The 15,758-nt window shown below is 28.9% G+C and overlaps 1 protein-coding gene across 1 annotated transcript; it reads right to left on the bottom strand.

Annotated features, from left to right (window-relative positions):
* Positions 1-4,516: 4,516 nt before the first annotated feature.
* LOC102589138 (dCTP pyrophosphatase 1-like) lies at positions 4,517-6,066 on the bottom strand. The gene is made up of 2 exons (XM_006352601.2): positions 5,857-6,066; positions 4,517-4,946 (listed from the first exon to the last, which is right to left on the bottom strand). The coding sequence occupies exons 1-2, from the start codon at positions 5,977-5,979 to the stop codon at positions 4,713-4,715; spliced, it is 357 nt and encodes a 118-aa protein (XP_006352663.1). The 5' UTR covers positions 5,980-6,066; the 3' UTR covers positions 4,517-4,712.
* Between the last annotated feature and the right edge of the window lie 9,692 nt (positions 6,067-15,758).

Here is a 15,758-nt window from a genome sequence, read left to right on the forward strand (position 1 = left end):
TGTAGTCATCATTCCTTGAAGTAGTTTTTCTCTAACGAAATAACAATCAACATCAATGTGTTTTGTCCTCTCATGATATACAAGATTTGCTGTTATTTGCATTGCAGACTTACTGTCACTGAAGACAATTACTGGAAGTGTTACCTCACATCCAATTTCCTTCATCAAACCTAGTATCCACATCAATTCTGCTACAACTGTTGCAAGGCTTCTGAATTCTGCCTCTGCAGAACTTCTGGAAACTGTAGTCTATTTTTTCGACTTCCATGACACTAGTGAATCTCCTAGTTTCACAAAATAACCAGTTACAGACCTTCTAGTTTGTGGACAAGTTGCCCAGTCAGCATCACAGTAGACACTAATCTTTTCTTCTGAACTACTAGATAGGAGAATTCCCAACCCTGGTTGATTTTTAACATACCTCATCACTCTAAGTGCAGCTTCTATATGTGACTTCTTAGGATCTTGTAGAAACTGACTCAAAGTTTGAACACTAAACGCTATATCAGGTCTAGTCAATGTTAGATAGAGAAGCTTCCCAATTAACCTCTGATATACCATTTGATCAGTAGGAGGATCATCACCTGGTTTCATTGTTTTTACATGATCATCAAACTGTTGTGAAGTGAGTTTCAGGTTATAATCTATTGGAGTGCCAGCAGGCTTAGCTACTCCTAACCCCAATTCAGACAACAGTTCCAATGTATATTTTCTTTGATTACATTTAGAATTCCTTTGTTGGATCTTGCAAATTCAATACCAAGAAAGAACCTTAATTCTCCTAAATCTTTCATCTTGAAAGCTTGTTGCAAAGTAACTTTTGTTTCCTCTATCAGTTTCAAACTATCACCTGTGATCAACATATCATCTACATATACTAACACGGGTGTTACTCCTTCAGTTGTCTTCTTAACATACAAAGAGGGATCATACTGACTCTGAACAAAACCAAACTTCACCAATGCCTCTGACAACTTCGTATTCCATTGCCTAGGAGTTGTTGAGTTATCTTCTGTGAATAGGTTGTTGTATCCTGGAGGGGACAAGTCAAGAAGGACTACTGCTGGACCAGTGAAAAAACATTTGTTGCAGTGGGCTTGAATCTCCTTAAAGAGAGCGAGATATCTGCGCCTCAGCCTGAAGAGATTTATTTCTTCTTTTTATTTTCAATTGTAATCTTGTAATTCTGTTATTTTGTAATTTTTCACTAACATATATATATATAAATGTTCGGCTACTATGAGGGCTTTTACTCATTCTTATTAACTTTAGATTCAGTAATTCTTTAATTTGAATTTTAAATTCAATTTTATCGTCTTCGTTGTAAAGAATGGGTTTACCTCTAATAATAATGCTAGGGTCTTTTAGTGTTAAAGTTGCCCTTTCATGATTTTGTTCCAATTTTTCTAATGGATTTTCCCCATATGATTTTTGTAAATTTTCTTTAATTTTTTCAAGATTAAGACATTTACAAGAGATTTTTCTTAGATTTTCTAAGTATCTTCTTTTATAATATATGCGTGTGTAATTATTGTCTTTCATTATGATTTAGTTTATATTTTATGTTTGGACGTCTATAATTGATAGACTTTTAAATTTTGTGTTTTACGTTTTACTTGTGATTTATATTAGAATGTATATTTAAGAGATTCAATAGTATTACTTCTCCTTTTATATATATCAAACTGCAAATATAACTTTGATTATGTTTCTAATTATTAACATAACCGAATAACCAAACCAAAAATAAAAAAAATCAAACTGAACCAATTTTATTTTGGTTTGATTTGAATTACACTTCTTCAAAATCAAAAACCTAAAAATCCAAATCGAATAGTACAACCAAATTAATTTGCCATACATCTTAATCTATTAATTGCAATGATTTTTCAAGTCATTAAAAAAATAGTACTGGTAGGACAATTTTAAAAAAAATAAATTGTACTAGTAGGACTCATTATACATTATTTTATTTATTTGATTTGGTCTTCTTTTCTTTGGCTGGCTTAAACAGTTTTAATGATGTCGTCTGTATTGGATTTTTGCTAAATATCCATTTAAGAAAACATCACCAATAAATTAAATAACTAGGTGAACTTAATTAGTAGGCGTTTGGCCATGCAATACCATATTACGATATGATATCGTGAGATGAAATCAGCGTTTAGACATGTGATTTTACGCTGATTCCATCTCATGATTCCATATCATGAGATGTGATTCAATATTCTCAAAAACGATGATATGGAATAATTATATGGGAATTTCATATCATGATTTGAGATATTTTAATATAAAAATTGATCTACGAGTATATTTTGTTAAAACAACCCCACCTTTATATCTACTAACCATTTATTACATATGTAAATAAAATTTATAATCACATCATTACTTTTTAAAATTTATTATTCTCACCGACATAAAATTTATTATTCTTACCAACATATAATCACTTTAACTCACACCAACTGATTGTTGAGTAATAAATTTGTTCTGTTCATTTACTCCAACACTTAATTTATTACTTCTACCGTTTTGTATTTATTACAACTATAGTTATATATATTTGAACATGGAGTGAAAGGTGGTCTTCTCTTCATTTACGCTAATAAATTGATATGAAAGTTAGGTTGGATAGGCTTAAATGCATAATTATTTATACTCAACCATAAAGACTAGTACACTACAATTTATGTTCAATTTTTTATAATTAAATTAAAGTTAGATGAAACAATTACTTAAGTGGAGAACAAATAGCTTTGTAATAATTTATTATTCGATTTTATAATTTTTTGTTTATTTGATAAAATTGAATAAACAATTGGGGCTATTTTAATAGTTTTACAACTTATGAAATTTTTATGTTTATGAGAAAATATACAACACAAAAATTCCATATCGCATGTCCAAACAAAACTTCAATTTCATCTCATGATTTCATATCATGATACCATATCATCATTCCATATCGCATGGGCAAAGAGGCCCTTAGGATTGGATTCCACGAATAATAATAATTATATCACCTTAATCAATGTATGGACCTTCCTATTTAGAATGATATCTAGCAAATCCACTTAGTTATTTTCAAAAGATATTTGATCTCAGTATATATTTAAAAAGATTATAATCATTAGAAGAATTTTCTTAATTATTATTTTAATTTAATCTATTGTATTTTTTTTTATTTGATAGTGTCTAGATTGATTTGCGCACCTCAACTAAGTTCTACCAGCAAGACTTAGACAAAAAGAAATTATTAACTACTATGCAACACCCTCAGTTCTATACTAGTTATCTGTTTTTTTTAAAACCAAGATACCATCTAATTCCAATATATATATTTTTTACCAAGATACCATCTAATTCCAATTTTTTTAATTGTAATTACCTTCTATATGGTCTAGTTGTGCAAATGCTGTATATATAAAATTAAAAAAATCAAGTTGTCTGATAGAATATGTTATAATAAACTAATAGGAGAAGAGTTTTTAGACTGGCCATGAATATTATAAGTTAAAATTCCAAATTTACCAACAAACAAGAGTAGTGATAAAATAATAAATATTCCTTTATTCTTGGTATGGAGTCACCGCCTTAATTAGGAAGCATTTCAACTCAATGCAAGATTTTACGGCATGAACTGAAATTAGTCGAAGTTCATTACTAAAGTTGTGGGAAATAAAAAATAAAATCGGAAATTGATGGCATGTGAGAGGAAATCCCATGGAATCCGGAGAAGAAATTACTAAAATTCAACTGAAGAAAATTGTGATGTAAAAAGTAGGAAAAACTTTTATGAGAATTGAGAAAGCACATTGAATGGATAGGCAAAAGAAGGATATGAGTTTCTAACTGCCAAAACAATCCAAAATAAATGCAAAAGATCTTCAATTGTACAAAATGTCCACTTGCCTTTTATTTATTTATATATAGAGTACAACCACATGTAATTCTAGTAGTTGTTAAAGTCCTCCCCTATATAACATAAAAAGCTAATTCCCCCCTTCCCCTCTACCTTTCACCAAGAGATATCGGGTTCAATTCTTGGATTGAAGAAAATATGGTAGAAAGCTTCATAGCGTTTCACTCTACGAGCCTTACATAACATGAATATTACTTTATTTGAAAGTTCCAACTTTCGAATGCCAAATGATTATACCAAAAGAAAAGAATTTATAGGTATATTCAGATTTTGGTCCTTGAGATATATGTTACAATAATCTTAAGCCCAAAGCTATCAGAAACATTATTTTACTTTACACGAGATAGGAGCAAAATCTGCATATGTATCCTTTCTCTCTAGATTCAACTTGTGAGATTTGACTAAATACTGATCATGTTATTGTTGATGATGTAATATGAATCAATATTTTAACCTTCAATTAATTAAAAAATGTATTTTTGATACTTTCACACATTAAAAAAAATAAAAATATTTGAGCTATTTTAAAGAAATATATTACCTTTAAATATGAAGTAACAATATAAGTTTAACATAACTCACATGTAATTTTAAACAATAAAACGATATCTTAATATTCATAACCAAATATATTAAAAGTGCACATTCCAAATAACTGAAAAGTCAAATGTACTTAACCAAACACCACCATGAACTAAAATTAAAATCTACCAATAACTGCGAGACTATTATCATTCTACTAGACCTCATATTCCTGTTTGCACGCACCTCGACTATCGATTATTTATTCATCATTGGATTTCTTAACAGGGTACTTGATAGCATTAAGTTGAACTTTACGAAGAGCAGCTTGTCCAAGATCAATGCCACAAATATCAGAAAGCCTAACAAGGTACAACAAAACATCAGAAAGTTCTTCACCAACATGTAATTTCTCATTTTCTTTCCAATCTGGTAAACCCTTTGGCACTTCTCCTTTCCACTGAAATATTTCTGATAATTCTCCAACTTCTCCAACCTGTGCAATAATAATATTTTACTAAATTAGATAAATTTCAATCAATTCAAAAAAAAAAAGGGGGAATAAAATGATGATGAAATTGATTTTTATGGACTACTAGGAAAAAGCCCTGTTTTTCCAAGTAATGACAAGAAAAAATTGTCATTAGAAAAATATTTGACTGTAAAAAACAAAAGTAAAAAGTTAAGTTTTAAATATATATAAAAAAGATGTTTGACTTTTAATGCAATCTGAAAAGAGGAAAATCGAGTAAATAAAAGTTGAGTGAAGTACATGATAACATCTTTTTGGGTAAAAACTCGCCTTTGTTACATTCAAGTTAGAAATTTTTTGGTGTGAATTTGATATTAGTCGTACCTTAATAAGAATATCAAATATTGAATAAGAAAAAAAAAATCTATTATTTTTTGGACAAGTTCTCCTCATATTCTATTCTGGTTTGGTGAATTTTTTTTCTTGTGTTTTAAGAAACCAAATCAGACAGACATCCACTTGTAACACTGAAAAAAAAAAAAAACAAGCAACAACTTCTATGCACACAAACCAAACATTTTGTTCATTTGATTCAAGATAAAACAACAAAAATTGGAAAGATCTTTATATGGAATACGTAACAATTTTCGAATCTGAATTAGTTGGACCAATAAATTCAAACACATAACAGTTATAAAATAAAAGGATACATAAACCACAAATACTAGATGTCAGATAAAACGATATAAAAAAGATTATCATGATTCATAACAACAAGCGCTGTAACACATATCAATTAAGAAATAATAAGTACCAAAGCCAACAGAAGGTACATAAACCACGAGCACATATCAGATAAAACGATACAGAAAAGATTATGGTGATGTATAACAACAAAAAGAATAACACACACAAATCGAGAAATAGAACGTACCAGAGCCAAAAGAAGATTTCTTGGGCTATGAAACTTCTCCCAATCTCTTTCTTTAGCAAAATCATCCATTTTCTTCTTAAGAAGATCAAGTGTTACACTAGTCATCTCTTCTTTCCCTGTCATTTGGACAAATGTTTTTATCTTAAAATTGAACACTCACACAAATAGAAAAGCAGAGACACAAATAATTTTTTCTGTTATTTTTTCTCTTTTGGCTTTACTATTTATAACGTCGACCAGACCAAAAAACACAAGTCTTTTCTTGTTTAGTGCACCGGATACCGGCTATTACCTGTTTCCACACACTAGTTTTTATATAGGTGTTACCTCTTACTCATGTGCTTTTACTTTCATTTATTTTCGGTCGGTCTCGGTAACTAGTTTGAAGTTTGACTAATTTAGATTTATGTAATTAAGATTTTTGACTGGATCTCATAGTTGGTAAGTTTTGATCTTATCCTTGTGATATATGAATACTTTAGTATTTATAATTAAGAGTCTGTTTGAATTGACTAGATTATTTTTTGTTATTTTGACTTAAAAACTGGTGTTTTTAAGTTTTTTTTTATTCGAATATTTATTCTAAAACTGTTTTGTCTTAAAACACCTAAAATGAAACCCTAATTCTTTTTAAGTCTTGTAATTGGTAAGTTTTGATTTCATTCTTGTGATATATGAGTAATTTAAGATTTGTAATTAAGTTTTTAAATTGGTATGTTTTGATGTGGTATATGAGTAATTTTAAGATTTGTAATTGATCTTTTTAATTGATAATTCTTACCTTATTCTTGTGGTATGTGATTATTTTAGGATTTATAATTAAACCTCTTAATTGGTAAATTTTGACCTTATCCTCGTGTTATATGAGTATTTTAGGATTTAAAATTAAACCATATGAGTAATTTTAAGATTTGTAATTGATCCTTTTAATTGATAATTTTGACCTTATCCTTGTGGTATATGAGTATTTTAGGATTTATAATTAAACCTCTTAATTGGTAAATTTTGACCTTATTCTTGTGATATATGAGTAATTTAGGATTTATAATTAAGTCTTTTAATTGGTAAACTTTGATCCTATCTACGGATAGTTGGTAAGTGTGAAATAATACAATTTAGTCTTCAATATCTTTAGGTAAAAGATATGCTATATTTAGACAATTTTTAAAATTACATTATAGACAAATATGGAAAAACAATACAATACAATTCCTGATTATTTAGTTAGTAGTGAGACAGTTTAATAAATATAATAATTTTTTTGTAAATTATTCAACATAAAAAAAGATTAAAGGTGCATATTTCAATTAATTAAAAATTAAGCACGATTAATTATATTATTGTAAGGACTAAAATTAAAATTTTATCAATAGATGGGATATTAAAATTCAAAAATATTACTATTAGCTCACTAAATAATTAGTTTGATATCACAAACACAAATATCAAAATTCATCAATAATTAAAAAAATTAAAATTTGGAAGTGTTTTTAATTTGTCAATAATTATTCAGATATCATAAAAACTAAATAAATTTTTTTATCAAAAATAATAATCGATAACAGTAATAACTACGCCTCATTAACAAACTAATTGAGTAATATAAATTTTTTACTTCTTCATTTAAGTTCAAATCACATAATCATCATACTAACTACTAAGTAAAGGAAGAGAATTATAGTGGGCTGACTAGGTAAATATAAAATGGTAAACACGTGTATTATATATATTTCAGCATAAATATAAAAGTGTAAATATTTTATTTATTTCAATTTAAATTGTCAAGCCAGTCCAAATCAAGGATTCTGACCAAGATACTTAGGAATCCTCGTGTGTATTGGGCTCCATGATGTTTTATTATTACTATTATTTATTTAGTAGGAGTACTATTTCATATTATTTGATTTTTATATTAAAAATAAATATTTTAATTATTTATTTTAACATTATTAAAAGTATTTTATTATATATTTTGTAAAATATTATTAGTAAAATTAATTTATAAATTTTAATTAAAAAAATTATTGTATTGTAATTAAGTCAACATGAACGAAATAATATGAAACGGAACGAGTATTTGTTGTGTCGGTCTAATTGCGTGAGCCAACAAAACACATAGTTTGCTCGAGACACAACTATTTTTGGCCAATAATATTCGAGTCATACTTCTACTTTTTGACTCTTTTTAGTTCTTTCTAACAATTATTACCCACTAAAATTCTACATCTTCTCAAAGATAAGGGATCCCGACAAATAAATTGACTAATTTATTTAGTTTTTGGGAGGCTAGAGATAAATATATTTGAGTCTTTTAAAAATTGAGTGCAATTATTTTATATTAATTAAATTTTTGGATTTTTTTATTATTCAAAATAATTGAATTGTTTAAAGTTTAAGATAGGTGTTTGAAATTTATTTATATTTGTCCTTTTCTTTAATGAAGTTTTGTCGATTTTAGAAGATAAATTACATTACCTATAAAGTTATATTAATGATTTTTCACGAAGGACAATAATGGAAAATATGATTTAAATTATGTCCTTAAATGTTTTTCTTAATAAGTGTGAATTGGCTGACAAATTCGATTAATATGAAATAGAGGGAGTATTAAAGAAGAATTAACTTAAATAATAGTTCTCCTAATTGAAGATAGTCGTTAAATATATAATGTATGCATAATTCATATATATATAAAAGAAAAGAGATTTTAAAAAAACGATAACACTCAGGTTTCAGGGCTAATATTTAACAAACTTAAAAAGGGTTTAATAAAAAGACAAAAATTTTCTAAACAAGATTATGTTCCTAGAAAAAAATATTATAAAAAGAAAAGAGATTTAAAAAAAACTAAACCTGCAGAAAAATGCAAATGTTATAATTGTGGGGAAGAAGGCCATAAAAGTTACGAATGTAACAAAAGAAGAGTAAAAATCTCAAAAATTGACAGAATAGAATTTAGGACAATTATGTATGTCACATAGCATACAAAGGAAAGCTAAAAGAATAAATACCCAAATTTATTGTTTGGATACTAATGCAGCTACCCAGTGGGGTTGCAGCAATGAATATATATATATATCAACTAGAAAAAATAAACAATAAAATCCACGATTATTTGTGTAAAGATCCCCAAATTCGTACTCAACTAGTTTGTTAAATTTTATTGAGGGCAGGGGAAATTGTAAGAAAGAGAATTATAAAGTAAAAAATTGAATCCTCCTCAATAAAATGAAAATTCGATTAGCTAATCAATTGAGCTATTAAAATTAAAATTATGATGACTATTTTGGGTGAGTGATAGGGAGAGATCTCTTTTTTGTGAGCTGACAGTACTAATTTTCCTTACATTGAAAGCAATAAGCGGATAAATAGAACCACAACATTTTCTTCACCAAATTCAGTGCTCCTATTTTATTTTAGTCAGAAGTTTCGAGTTCTAGCTGACAATTTTTATTTTTTTTATAGAAAACTCTTCCTCCTTAGATGAAATTTAATTATTAATATTTGAAACTATCATTATATTTTTATAACTTTTTTTACTCCAATATATAACGTGTAATAATCGTTTGATTATATGATATATGAAGTGTATCTTCATTTATGGGTAAATTGTAGTGTCCAAAAAATATCTATTTTGGAGCCGCACTCGTAATGTTGTGTTCAATGTAAAGAAAAAGGCATCAACGAAGAAGCTGCATTAGTCAAGCAGGCATTTGAACTTTTTGTATAAACTTTCAACACTAAGCTTTTCTGCATTCAATGGATGGAAATTTATTTTTGGCCGTAGAAGAATATCCACATATTTATTAATTCGATACAATAAAATTTAAAATCAAATATTATATTTAAAAGAGAAAAAGAACAAATATACTTCTGAACTATCGTAAATAGTATACAAATACCCTCCGTCATACTTTTGGGACATTGGTGCCTCTGCCGTAAAAAAACTAGAGCATATATGCCCTTCGCTCTAACGGAAGACTAAATAGGGACACGTGGCGCAATCTTATCCGTCGATCCGATATATAATAAATATATGGTCGATGGATAAGATTATGACATGTGTATGTCCGTTAGTATAAAAGATATATATGCTTTAGCTTTTGGACGGCAGGGGAACCAATGTCCCAAAAGTATGATGAAGGGTATCTCATATCTTCATATCATTTACGATAGTTCGAGGTATATTTATCCCTTCCTTATTTAAAATAATAACAATACGGAACACTACATGTACAAATTACAATGGACAACAACCATGCATGAACCATCCAAAAAAGCTGTAAAATGTACTAATCATATGTTAACATCATATGAATATATATATATATTTGTTATGAATAAAAAGTATTTAATTAGATAAATTAACTATTCGGTCTTGTAATGAATATTAGATGAAATAAAATTCCAAAATGAAACGAAAGAATTATTCAAAGTATTCATATATATTAGTAGTAAGTGTTGATCCGAACTCTTGAATAATTAAAATCGAAGTGTGAACGGAAAGCAGTTTGTTCTTATCCAAATTCTCGAATAGTTAATCCACAAACTCCAACATTAATGATTTTGATTAATTAAGTCTAAGACAAATTAGGTGATCCAATTAATATAATGCTAATGTACAGGTGCTTATGCTACTCATTAATTAGTAGTAGGTGGTCATATAAAGGATAGCAATATTTTTTTGGTAGAGGATATTAATCATGAGTATATATGTAAGATTAACGTTTGCTAGGAATCGGATATTATTCTTATCCACGACGGTTAACTGAAATTTCATTTTTGTGAGATCGTCAATATTGTATTGAGGGCGTCTTTAGAGTATATTGAATTAGTATAGCTATCCTTCTTTTGATTCTTATCATAATGTGTTTTTATCATGATGCGATATTTAATTTGAATGAAACTGGTAATATGATTTTTTCCGAAAGGGATCATACTAGTAAGAGTATCACTATAACTTATATATAATCTCCATTTCTTTTAGCTATCGATGTATATAGTACTTTATTTAACGCTTAAGTAGCAATATTTTTCCTATCACTATTCACTCATTACCTTATGAACTTATGTGGAGATTTACGGGGTGTAAGTCAACATGCATCAACCAAGTATATATGGCCACCAAAGTTTACTAACTTCATTGTGTGAATGTGCCTTCAAACTCCGGAAAAACTTAGTAAATCAGTTGATCTGTAAATGATAAAAACACACTATATCAAACCTTACGTCATCACTCTACTATGGCATGGCGCTTTGCCTGGTCTTAAATATAGAGTAGCATATATAAAGGATGGTGCAATTTAGATGGCTTTGGTTGACAAATTGGTTAGCATAGTTGAGGAAAGTAAAAGGGAACCAAATTATGTCCTCTTAGTGGTTAACATGATTGGAATTCACTCTAAAAGATTTGTTTCATCAAAATTGATAGTATGATTTGATGGACTAATTAAGTCAATATATTATGTAAATTGGTGCTTTAATTTACCGCCAATGGATCTGGTCCAACAGATGAGGCTCCTCATTCCTTAATCATAGATATCAGGTTCGAGCACTGAGTATGAAAAAATCTTTGGTATGAAGCGTTTTTCCCAAATGGAGCCCTACGTGGTGCAAATTCAGAATAATTGGACTTGAGTATCAAACACCAGATGAAAAAAAACACTTGGTGCTTTAATTTGCTTGTTCATTTAAAGCATAATAAAACTAATAATCTAGTGTTCAATCAGAGGTAAAGCAGATTCTTTTGCACTAAGATATCACTTCATGCTTCTACACAAATTGGGGGCCCTGGCTTCTCTATATATATGCTCAGAGAGAGAAGGCTTTTGCTATTTAAGTAGAAAATGAACAGATTCTCATGACTTGATACACATCCTATATGATATGGTTTGGCCCTCAATTTCCAATTCTCCATGGGGCACTTTCATTTGTCCCTTGATATTAGTCCCTCCGTTTCATATTACTTGTTCACATTATTTAAAATTTTTATCTCAAAATTTTTGTTATTTACAAAAATCTAAATGTAATTAATGAAAAAAGGTAAAGAAAAATGCACATAAACTATGTGAAATTGAACAAAAATACTTTCATACGTCAATAGTTTGTGCAAGGGCATATTTATTCAATTTCACATAGTTTCAACTATTCTTGACCTTTTTTGTATAATTAATTAATTTCCATCCCCACCCCAACCCCTTTGCCTTTATTTGTAATTTCAGAAGAGCGTGTAAAAAGATAAAATTGACAAGTAATTATAGAATGAAGAGAGTACTTTCTCTCTTTTCAATTGCTTCTTCTAGATAGAACTTGAACCTTCTAAGGTTCCTCTCCCACTTGCCCCCAAAACCCCAGAAACATCTCTTCCATCACACTCGAATTCCGAGGCGAATTCAAGATTTACACTTAAAAGTAACAGGTAGCATAACTCAATAACTTACTTCAAAAAACTATAATCCCAAAATACATAGTCCAACTTGACTATTCAAACTTAATGTTCTATCGCTAATTCCAAATCCAAATTTGATATGTTACAAATTATTCAATCCAAAAAAAAATTGTAACATAATATTTTTTTGGACAATGATTACACTATCAAAATCTAGAGTAGACAAACACATTTGTAGTGATAGGGGCTGTTGATTGGGTCATTCTCATCTACTGGAACTTGCTTTGCTTTACAGTACTTGTACTTTATGCATCCTCTGCATTCATTGTAGGTGCACTTTGGTGCCATTGATCCTATCATCAATCTTCTTGAATTCCTATTTATCAAGCCTTCTCCACCACCCTTTACTCATACATAATTGAATTCAGTAACGGAATCAGAAATTTTCACTAAAAAAAGTTCAAAATATGAAGAATGAAATATGCTTGAATAACTAAAGATATTCAACATCTGATATATATATATATATATACATAAACATTAGTAATATTTTTAACCTTATGTGTAAAATATACTTTTTCGGTTCAAATAAACCTCCTAATATCTCATCTTCTATCTCTGCCCTGATTAAGTAGTCTAGTAGTCATGACTTTGGATTAAACATAAGATAAATGAAGGGAATAAATAATTATTACTCCCTTTACTTCATTTTACGCAACGTTAGTTGACTGAACACAAAACTTAAGAAAGAACGTAATAAATTTGACAGATTCCCCTTAGATGTTATTATTTTAGATAAGATATATATGTTTCTACAGCTATAAAAATTAACATTCTATCGAGGGTAATAAAAAGAAAGTATATATCATTCTTTGATTTATTAAACGGAATAAAAGGAAATTAAAGAGTGACACATAAAATGGAATAGATGGAGTATACATAATACCCTCTCCATTTTAATTTATCATGTTTTTCATGTTTCGAGATTCAAATTTAACGAACCTTTGCAGTTAAATTTAAGTGCGTGCGACCTTGTAAAACTGCAGCTGAAGAAAGTAAGATAACAAAGAAGATTAAACAATGGTAAAGTAGTGGTTTAGAGTTGGCCATATATTCTAGACAGAAATATATTCTCCTAATGAAATGAAAATCAATAATATATTTTTGAAGGAAAGGATAGGAAGAAGAGGAGGGATATGAAAAAAGATTATGGCTGAATATGAAGTATATATATATGAGTAGTAAGGAGTCGATTCGAAAGATGTATAAGAATAGTGTTGAATATGGTGTATTAATAATGCAGGAATTAGTATGCTGATATTATTTCTTATTGGCGGTTTGATTTGTTATATTAAAAGTAACATGCATCACATAATTTCTAAGAAAATTATTGATTTACAACAAATACCCTCCATATTCTTTAGTTTTTTTTACACTTTCATGAGCAATTATATCCTTAACCAAGCTAACTAAAACCAACCAAAATATGAAAGAGTAGTACTTTCCTTCGGTGTCTTTACGCGATATGAATTTGAATTAATCAAATTCATTAAAATTCAAAAAATACTAAAAGTAACTAATTTTCTTAAGATAAAAGTGATATGTTGCCAGTAAGGATAGTATGTATTTTACATTACAAACAAATGTACATTAATCAGGCTACTATAATTATTGTACTTGTACACACTTGTGAGACTATACATAACAGTGAAATGATAAAGTGGGCACAAATTAGTAAGATCCCTTTTCAGCATTGTTGTTTCATCCTAACCAATAACTCTGAAATTGCTAGTTCAATAACTTTTTAACAACGAACATCCTTGGCATGATTCAGTTGGTTTGGAGGGTGGTCATCCACACGGATGAACCGGGATCAATTTTCCTTTAATGTCTTTTGAATCGAGCCTATCGCACAGGGTTTGCCTACTGCGATTTATATCCCTCTGTGGTAAGGTCTATTCTTGGGTAGCGCTTCTTAATAAAGAATTTTTTTTTTCATACCCAAAGCTCAAAATCAAGACCTCTAATTAATGGAAAAAAAGTAGAAACATGTGGACAGATAGAATTCTTTATGCGTGGCTAACATGTTTGGCAAATCTAAAATAGGAAAAAATAACGAATTGATACACATACTCAAACCTTGAAGAGGACAGACACAAATTCCAGCATTTCATTATGGGCAAACAATATGGAATGCATATACAACTGAGATTATAACACGTTGTTTTATAGTCAGACAAATATCATAACACCTTTTAATTTTATTGTCACAAAAATATTAAGATATATATAAAATCACCCCAAGTTTCAACTGATTGAAGAACTAACTTAAATTGCCGTCCACTCAATCGATTAAACTAAAAATAGCTGATGGGTGTGTAATATATATATATATACATGTATAATTCACATATAATAAATATATAATATATGCATATGAACTGATTAACGAAAAATAAACAGTAAATCTGTCCGACTATATTACTGGACAATTTCCTTTTGATGCAGACACAACACTAAAGAAGACAGACATAAATTGTAGAATTTCGTTATGGGCCAAAAAGATTTAGCGGAATACTATGCATAGCCTTTGCCCCACAAAGGAAAAACTACCTAACTACACATACATCCCTACCATATATACTATATTTACCTCTAGTTTAAAATAATTACACGTACTACCACTTTTAATATTTATATCATATATTTTAAAATATTTAATCAGATATACAAATCCCTTAAATATGATATTTCATAATTATCTTAAATTTAAACTCCTTAATTAATGGTCAATTAGCAATTCAAATCCCCCACCCCTCAAAAGTCCACCAACCCTTTTTTTTACTCCCTCTTTCTTCCATCTGCCGTTGCCCCCCACCCCAATTTCTTCTCCCTCTTCATTCCATCTGTCGTTAAACCCACCTAGCCCTCTTTATTCCTCCATCTTCTCCCTCTTTCCTCCTTCATCCTCTTAATACATGTTTGCATGTTCAAATTAGCATTATATATATATATAGGTTTGTTTCTATTATTTTATTATTCTCATGTATCTTGGTGTTTGTTTCTATTGTTTTATTATTCTCATTTATCTTGGTTTTGTATCTAAGTTAAAGTTCATAATGCTCTGAAATTCAATTTTAAATAGTTTTACAAATTAAGTTTTATATTTTTTAATTTTGTTGTTTCTCAAAAACTTTTGTGGCTGGACATTCTCGAAATCGATGATTCTTGTTAAAGATACTGCACATTAACAATACTATACTAAATTAAACAACTTTTATTTGTTTATTTTCACTCATGAATTTCTCATTGCAGGGACTGACTCTTCATCCGCCAACATTTAAGTCGAGAATAGATCTAAATATAGGAACAACCTAATCAAGATGGAAGAATTTCGCCAAGCTTTAATTAACAGAACAAATACATCATTAGATACACATCGAGTGCAACAATGTTGAATACATATCATGTGTATATATATCTAGTTAAGACTTCATGTATCTGAGTTAAAAAT

This window comes from Solanum tuberosum, unplaced genomic scaffold (genome assembly GCF_000226075.1).
Source record: "Solanum tuberosum cultivar DM 1-3 516 R44 unplaced genomic scaffold, SolTub_3.0 scf00150, whole genome shotgun sequence".
NCBI classification, from domain to species: Eukaryota; Viridiplantae; Streptophyta; class Magnoliopsida; order Solanales; family Solanaceae; genus Solanum; species Solanum tuberosum.

Bases quoted from the DNA above. Each gene is read 5' to 3' on its own strand.
- LOC102589138 (XM_006352601.2), bottom strand. From the start codon at position 5,979: ATGACAGGGAAAGAAGAGATGACTAGTGTAACACTTGATCTTCTTAAG. The intron at 4,947-5,856 runs GTACGTTCTATT...ATTATTGCACAG, and splicing joins GAAATCTTCTTTTGGCTCTG to GTTGGAGAAGTTGGAGAATT.